This window comes from Arvicanthis niloticus, chromosome 9, assembly GCF_011762505.2.
Source record: "Arvicanthis niloticus isolate mArvNil1 chromosome 9, mArvNil1.pat.X, whole genome shotgun sequence".
NCBI lineage: Eukaryota > Metazoa > Chordata > Mammalia > Rodentia > Muridae > Arvicanthis > Arvicanthis niloticus.
The window spans coordinates 54,603,907-54,612,024 of NC_047666.1; the positions used below are offsets into that span (position 1 = coordinate 54,603,907).

An 8,118-nucleotide genomic window follows, 5' to 3' on the forward strand; every position below is an offset into this window, starting at 1 on the left:
GCTGATGGGAACAGATGCAGAGACCCATAGCCAAACATGAGGCAGAGAGAGGCCAGGTTGGAAGTCTCCATCAGGTCCTTCCTCTACTGAGGGAACCCTGCTGAAGAGGGGGAGAAGGAACTGTGGGAGACAGAGGGGTCAAGAACCCTGGAAAAACACTGCCTTCAGAACCAACTAAGCAGGGCTCATGGGGGTAGAGACTGAAGAGGCAATTGCAGAGCCTGCATGGTTCTAGGCTAGGTAGGTCTTCTGCATATGTATTATGGTTGCCGGCTTGGTGTTTTGGGGAGACTTCTGACAGAGGGAAAACATCTGTCTCTGATCTTTTGTCTGCTTTTGGGATTCTTCCTCCTACTGGATTGACTTGCCCAGGCTTGATGTGAGGGCTTGTGCCTAGTTTTATTGCACCTTGTGCTGTGTATGGTTGATGTTCTTGGGAGGCCTGCTCTTTTCTGGGGATAGGGGATGGGGGTGAGATCTGGGGTAGAGGGGAGGTTTGGGGAGAGACTGGGAGGAGTAGGGGGAGGGAAAGCTGTGGTAGAGATGTATTATATGAAAGAAGAATGGTCATAGCATCTTGACTCACTATAGCATGTAACTGGACATAAATGTCCTTCATTAGAAGGAGAGGAGAAGCTAGGTGATGGGGGGGGGGAGATATTGAGGCAGATGTTCATGTGTCTCCACCAGTCAAAGATAGCTGATATATCTAGGTTGGGTATTGGGTTACACTTCTGATTGAGCATTACCAAACTTATAAAGCCTTTGATTAACATTTTTAAAAAGTGTATAAAAGCAAAAAGAAAAAGGGGGCATGGGATAGGGGTTTTCTAGGGAGGAGAAATGGGGAAAGGGGATGGCATCTAAAATGCAAATAAAATATCCAATAAAAATAAATAAATGTCCTTCATTGGAGAATGGAAAACTGTGGTTTAAGATGGTAAATATAAAAGAATAAACCACTAACTCTAACACAGCCTAAATGACCTCAGACACCCACTGAGAAGTAACAAAGGCTAAACAAGAGGGACACCTGCTGTGTCATGGTCCTGAACAAGCAAATGTATTTTTTTTCAAGAAGGAAAATTTAATTTGATCCCATACTCTGGGATCCAGAGTGCCCTTTTCAGAAAACTAAGGATTATGTTCTGTTATTAAATTCCAACATTCTTGCAGCTGGCTTTAGACATTGCAGCACCATAGAAATTACAGTAATTCTTTTCTTTTGTTAAAAAAATATTTATTTTATTTATATGCGTACATTGTAGCTGTCTTCAGACACACCAGAAGAAGACATCAGATCCCATTACAGATGGTTGTCAGTCACCATGTAGTTGCTGGGAATTGAACTCAGGACCTCTGGAAGAGCAGTCAGTGCTCTTAACTGCTGAGCCATCTCTCCAGCCCAGTAATTGTTTTCTTATGATGTTCTCTTTACTTTAAGGGGACAAAAGAATTTGTAGCAACGTGGGAAACGTCAAAGTCTGAGAGGTGATTACATGACTGTCCTTTATATAAAATCCCATCTGTACATCTAAATTTCTTCATTTTAAAGTATGTAAACTGTGGCGCTGGAGAGATGGCTCAGCAGTTAAGTGTATTCTCTTACATAGAACCCAGGTTCAGTTCCCATGATCCCGGTGGCAGATCACAGCCATCTGTAGCTACACGGCTCTAGGGGACTCTGACTCCCTCTTCTGGCATCCAAGGGCACCAGGCTTGCACATGGTACACATACATACATGTAGGCAAACACTACACATAGAATAAAAATAAGCATTTTTGAGGTAAAATATGTACATTTTTGTTAGAAGCCATGCTGCGTTTGCTGAAGTAGCTATACGCTCGCCATTAGAAGATGGCGCTGGCTTCCTGTTCCTGGTTCTTCTTGGCCTTGGTGTCTACAGCTGTGCGCACGCGTAGGTGTGAATTTTCCCTCTGATAGTACTATCAGTGGGTATGTAAATGAGACCCCAGTCTGTAAGCCAATGAGGACAGATCATGTCTCTTTGATAGTATATAAGTCAGTACATTCTGGGGCTTGGGGTCCTTCCTTTGTTCTCCATCTTACATCCTTCTAACTAAAAGAGCTGTAACAATAAAAGACGCTGTCAAAAAAATCTTGAATGTGACGTGCTCCTTATCGGCGAGGTAGCGTGTCGCACATTTTAATCCTGTGTTTCCTCACATATGTAACTTTGGGAGACATGCCAAATATACCTCTAAAGACTTTCACAGAGGATCATGCAGGTTATTGAGAACGAGGTCAGAAGGTTGTAGAATGTTAATTAGAATATTCTCCTGAAATTTTCCATTTCCAACAAACAAACAATGAAAGGTCTTCTGGGATTTTGTTGACATTTTACTTTTAAATCCTTTTCCCATATTCCTCTAATGAATGTCCTAGAGGTTTGCCCTTTTGGACCCTGTGTGATTTCACCCATGACAGTACACAATCCTGTAGTAGTATATAATAATAATATCTATAAATGGATTCTCATTTGTGACTGCAATTATCTTCACCTCTCCAGCGTGGTCTTCCATAACTAGTTGACAAGAAAGTAGCTACCAGCCTCCATAAACAAGAAGATTTAACATTTACTGTCCTCTTTCCCTAAGTTTCTTTGAATGGATGTACAACCTGCCAGGTGTGACACTCACGTTAGTCCATGCCTTCAGGCCCAGTATAAAGTCAGTACACTTTGTAGCATGAGTGTGCTATCATGTCCCATGGAGTAGGTGACGAGTCCATAGAGCGAATACGAATATATGCTGGATTTCTATATGATAACTCCCTTAAATGTTAGTGTGGGTTTGGGCATTATAAATTGCCTCAAAGGGTCTAGAGTTTTATCAGTCAGATTTCTGTAAGGGAGAAGGATGGCTGTTAGTTTCCTCAGGTTTAGAAATCTCTTTCTTTCTTAAAAATAAGAAGCCGTAATCATTTTCTGTGGCTTGAAATATGAAGCAAGGGTTATTTGTTTTATAGCTCAAAGACATACAACTTTATGATTTATCTTTTATGTTTTTGTTTCCTAGGAGAAAGATTTCGCTTTGTTGGAAGAAGGAACATTCAAGGCACCCTTTTTGCTGGGAGCTGCTTCCTGGTATGTGTGTGGCAGTAGGTAAGATGTGCAATTGAAACAGAGATTAGTCCTGCTTAAGCCAGCACTGAGGTTCTGCACAATGAAAGCCCAAGATCTGGGCAATCAAGAAAATAAAGCAAACTAACTTGTGCCAAGTTTTCACTCAAATGCCCACTCATCCCTGTGGGGCAGTTACACACCACTCTGCCTTCTACTGGGCAATGGCTCTTAGAAAGTTAATGTGTCTTCAGTAATTGATTTCAAACACAACGGGATCTTTTTATTAACATTGTTCACAGGAAGGGAAGTACCATAGGCAAATTGTGGAGGACCACAGAAGCAGACATGCTGTTCTGCAAGGGTGGTGGAAGGCACAGGACCCGGAGTTACACACTATGTTTTTCTTCTTTGTGCCTGGACTTTGTTGCCATCTTCACCCCTAGGTCCTCTTAATCTCAGTCACTCGATAGTCACCAATCTCATGGGAGCAGGCATTTGAGCTCCTTTTGGGAAGTGGGAAATAATGTATTTGGACTTTGTTTAAAAACTGGCTTAGAGTGAGACAGTAAGGATTATAGCTTTTAAGTACTATTTTCAGAGGCCACAATGAACACATAGGAGGGCTTCATACCACAAATCTGCAGTCTAAAAACTAGCACTATATGGTACTTGTGATGTTGTGTGATACTGTTTGTTTCATCCTCAAAACTACAATTCTCAGCTTTATTCTTTATCTTATGTGAGATGATCCAAAGGTAAGATCTTAAGAATATATCATTCTAAAAATCAACACAAAACCAAACTATAAATTTCACACTTGTATTTCGGAAATGAGAAAAGGAAAAATAATTTACAATAAAATATTTTAAAATTAGAATATGACTCCTTAGTATGATGAGGGCGAGCAATTTTTTGAACATTTTTAAAAATTGAAAACAGGTTCTCTTCTCATACATTACATCCCAACCACAGTTTACCCTCCCTCTATTCCTCCCCACTCCCCTCTTCCCTAGACTTACTGCCCCTCTGTTTTCCTTTAGGAAAAAAAAACAGGTCTCCAAGAGACAACCACCAAACACAACAAAACAAGATACAGTAAGACAAGGCCAAAACCCTCATAGCAAGGCTGAACAAGGCAATCCAATAGGAGCAAAATAATCCAAAGAGTGAGAAAAAGAGATAGAGACACTCCTTACCCCACAGTTAGGAATCCTACAAAAAAATCAGGCTAAGAGCCATAACATACATGCTGAGGACCAGGTGCAGCCCATGCAAGCCCTGTGCTTAGGCAAGCAACATTTAAAAGCAGTGACCACTGTTAATTTATTATTTGGTGGTAGCAGGTTTGCCTACCATATCAAGGAGGGCTGATGGCAAAAGAAGCAGAGGTAAGGATGGAGGCATGGAATGAGACAACAGTCCTGGAGTTTGTGCTGGAGGGCTTCCTTGTGGCTCAGCACCTGGGCAAGGTCCTCTTCCTCGTGCACCTGCTGGTGTATCTGGCCTCAGTCACAGGAAACACACTCATAATCGCCATTACCTGGACCGATCCTCGCCTGCAGACTCCAATGTACTTCTTCCTCAGGAGTTTCTCCTTCTGTGAGTGCTGTTTCATCTCCACCGTTATCCCAAAGCTCCTGTCAATCTTTCTTTTTGGAGACAAAACAATTCATTTCACTCCCTGTATCATCCAAGCGTTTTCTTTTTTATTTCTTGGGTCAACAATTTTCTTCCACATGGCTGTGATGTCCTTGGATCGCTACCTGGCCATTTGCAAGCCTCTGCACTACCCAGCCATCATGAACCCCAGGGTCTGTTTCCTTCTGGTTTTCTTCAGCTATGTGCTTTCCTTCATCCTAGTAAGTGGCGTGATTCTGAAGCTTTCCTGGTTGTCTTTCTGTGGCTCTAATGTCATCCCTCATTTCTTCTGTGACCTTGGCTCCTTAATTCATCTCTCCTGTTCAGACACCAAATCTCTTGAAAGACTGGCCTTTGGTGTCGCTGTGCTTGTCCTTTTCACGTCTGTCCTTGCGGCTATATTTGCATACAGCAACATATTAATCTCAATCATGCATCTTCCATCGGCCAAGGATCGACAGAAAGCTTTCTCCACCTGCTCATCCCACCTCATCGTCCTCTCTCTGATGTATGGTAGCTGTGTATTTATATATGTGAAACCAAAACAAGTGAGCCGGCTTGAATCCAACAGAGAGGCCTCTCTTGTAAACACTGTAGTGACACCGCTTCTGAATCCTGTCATCTACACCCTGCGCAACAAACAGGTCCACCAGGCTTTGAGGGACGCACTGTCCAGGGTGAACTTACAGAAATAGCACCTGCTTGGGAAAATGAGTCTTCATGATCGTGTAACTGAAACTCCCTCACAGTGGAAACCCTTTCTATAATATCTGTATGGTGATATAGTTTATGCCAATTTCACTAGATCTGTGCTATCTTATCTTTCAATGGCATTTACAACTTGGAAAAAAACCATTCACTACCTTGGGTTGACAAATATCTTCCATTATTTCTATTCATTGGCCTCCTACTGATTCAACCCAGACAGCATTTATAGAGAGCCCCTAAATAGATTAAATAAAAATATTAACAATTGCCCTCTTTGTTTCTGTGAATCGTATGTTCACAGGTTCAGCCAACCAGGATATAAAAATATTTAGATGTGTGAATGAAACATATATGCTTATATAGGATATACATCATGTAGTTAGTATAAGTAAGTTAGACATGATTTAAAGTTATATGAAGATTGGATAAATTGTATGCAAATTTTATGTCACTTTATATAAGAATCTTAAACATCCATGGATTTTCTTATGCAAGGTTTCTGGAAATGGTTCTGTAAGGGGGTTAACAGGTAAGAGTCACACAAAGCCATTGAGCTAAAAACCAGCTGTCAGTCAGAGTCAATATGTGATGTGTATGATACATTCTTTTGCTTGAATTTTCTGATACTTAAAACAAATAGGTAAATTTTTTTCTTTACCACTTTCTTTGCTGAATTCAACATTTAAAAATATCAGAAACAAAGTGGGTTTGAAATGAATCAATAATAAATACATTTCTTTCTCTTTTTTGCATCCATTCATTTTAGAGACATAGCTTAGTATAACTCTGGGTGGCTGCTGATATGCATATTTTAAATTTGCCATCATCTTGATGTATTGCATATTATTAATAATTTGCTTTAATGGGTTCTTGAAGCAAAAAATATGACACCTCTTAGTATACAAACATTTTTTCTTAGCCTTTAGATTGCAAAGCCTTGTACAATTAGCTTGCTAGGAGATGGTCCCATACCTGTTTCTAGCTTCTAATGTTAGATATTTTCCATAAAAGTTATTTTAAGTGTCTGCTAGTAAAGTTTTGGGTTAAGCAGAATTCTGGCTGCCACAAATTAATAGAACTCACAATTAATAAAAGTTCATCTGCACACACATATAAGAATGAACAAAATATGCATTAAAATTGAGCCCGTTACGGTTCTTAGGTTCCCTGGAGAAGTGGCTTGTAGCAAAGATGACTGAATCTAGGGGGAAGCATTCTTGATTACCCATATGAATGGTCTGTATTTGATTCTCTCTCTCTCTCTCTCTCTCTCTCTCTCTCTCTCTCTCTCTCTCTCTCTCTCTGTGTGTGTGTGTGTGTGTGTGTGTGTGTGTGTGTTCTTTAAGTATACAATTCCTGTCCTGTGACAGGATATTTGAGAATTATTTTAAGGCATAATCTGATACAAAAATTTTTTTTAGACTTTCAAAGACTCATCAGTTACATAACCTGGGAACGACTTGATTATAAAATATCCTGAGAGCTATCACTGCTAAGAGACAAATTCATTTGTGCCTTTTCTTTCTCCAAAAAATAATAAATTAGATATTTATGAATATAAATAACATCAAGGAACTCTCGTGAGCACTGACACTGTGTACCTCTTGGATGTAAGAAGTCTGATGTACTTTTCAATAGTCTTACAATCCAGCTGGAAGAGTGAACATCATCCTCACAGATGAGTCAGCCATCCAAAGATGTCTCACTCAGGTCTTGTGTATATTTGTTATTTAAAAGACTCTCTTCACGGGGTATCTACCAGACACCTGAGCTGGAATCTGTCAGGGACAAGGAAGTCATAATGAGTTCCATCCTTCTTCGGGATGTTTTGAGAGATGCTGAATAGAATTCTGGCTATTATGTTAGTGAGCAAAACTTACCCCCAGAAGACAAGCTTTCCATAAACTGCCATGAAAAACAGAATGAACTTTGAAAGTGATTATATTTTGTTGGTCAGCTGACTTAGTGGGTAGAGGTGCTTGCTGCCAAGCCTGATGTCTCAAGTTTGCTCCTCTAAAACCACTCGATGATGCTCTCTGACAGGACACATGTATTGTGACATTTATACCTCCCACTAAACAATTAAATGCAATAAAAATATATGTATTTATTTTTTTAAAAATCAAACTTTTAGAGAGCTTGTGAAATGGTTAAATGGGTAAAGGCACATGCCATAAACACTGATGGCCTGAGTCTGTTCCCTGGAACCCTGGAACCCACATGGTCGAAGGAAAGAACTGATTTCTACAGGCTGTCCTTTGACCTTGGCATACTTCTTGTGGAATGTATGCATGTGCTTCTCTCTCTCTCTCTCTCTCTCTCTCTCTCTCTCTCTCTCTCTCTCTCTCTCACACACACACACACACACACACACACACACACACAGAGAGAGAGAGAGAGAGAGAGAGAGAGAGAGACAGAGAGAGAGAGAAATACCCATTTACCTACCTAAATAAATAAACTTTTAGTTTTAGGATAATTATATGTGCAGTTTTAAGAACTAATACAAAGTGGGTCATGCTCTCTTTGTTTAAATTTTCCCCAAAGTCACGTTTAATATGTATCAAATATTATAGACATATTTATATATCTATATAGATATACATACGTATATGTCTTGCATATTGTGGTCATGACACTGACATTGAAGAGGTCAAATTAAGGCCATTTCCATCATCCCTAAGAT

At 40.0% G+C, this 8,118-nt stretch overlaps 1 protein-coding gene across 3 annotated transcripts; it reads left to right on the forward strand.

Annotated features, from left to right (window-relative positions):
- Nucleotides 1-2,422: 2,422 nt before the first annotated feature.
- Nucleotides 2,423-7,775, forward strand: LOC117715528 (olfactory receptor 6C75-like). Of its 3 annotated transcripts, none has more exons than XM_076940359.1 (3): nt 2,423-2,648; nt 3,040-3,107; nt 4,127-7,775. In XM_076940359.1, the coding sequence occupies exon 3, from the start codon at nt 4,457-4,459 to the stop codon at nt 5,417-5,419; it is 963 nt and encodes a 320-aa protein (XP_076796474.1). In that variant the 5' UTR covers nt 2,423-2,648; nt 3,040-3,107; nt 4,127-4,456; the 3' UTR covers nt 5,420-7,775. The 3 variants fall into 3 exon arrangements, with proteins under 3 accessions (XP_076796474.1, XP_076796472.1, XP_076796473.1); XM_076940357.1 differs by having other exon boundaries at nt 4,427-7,774; XM_076940358.1 differs by having other exon boundaries at nt 4,430-7,773.
- Nucleotides 7,776-8,118: the final 343 nt, after the last annotated feature.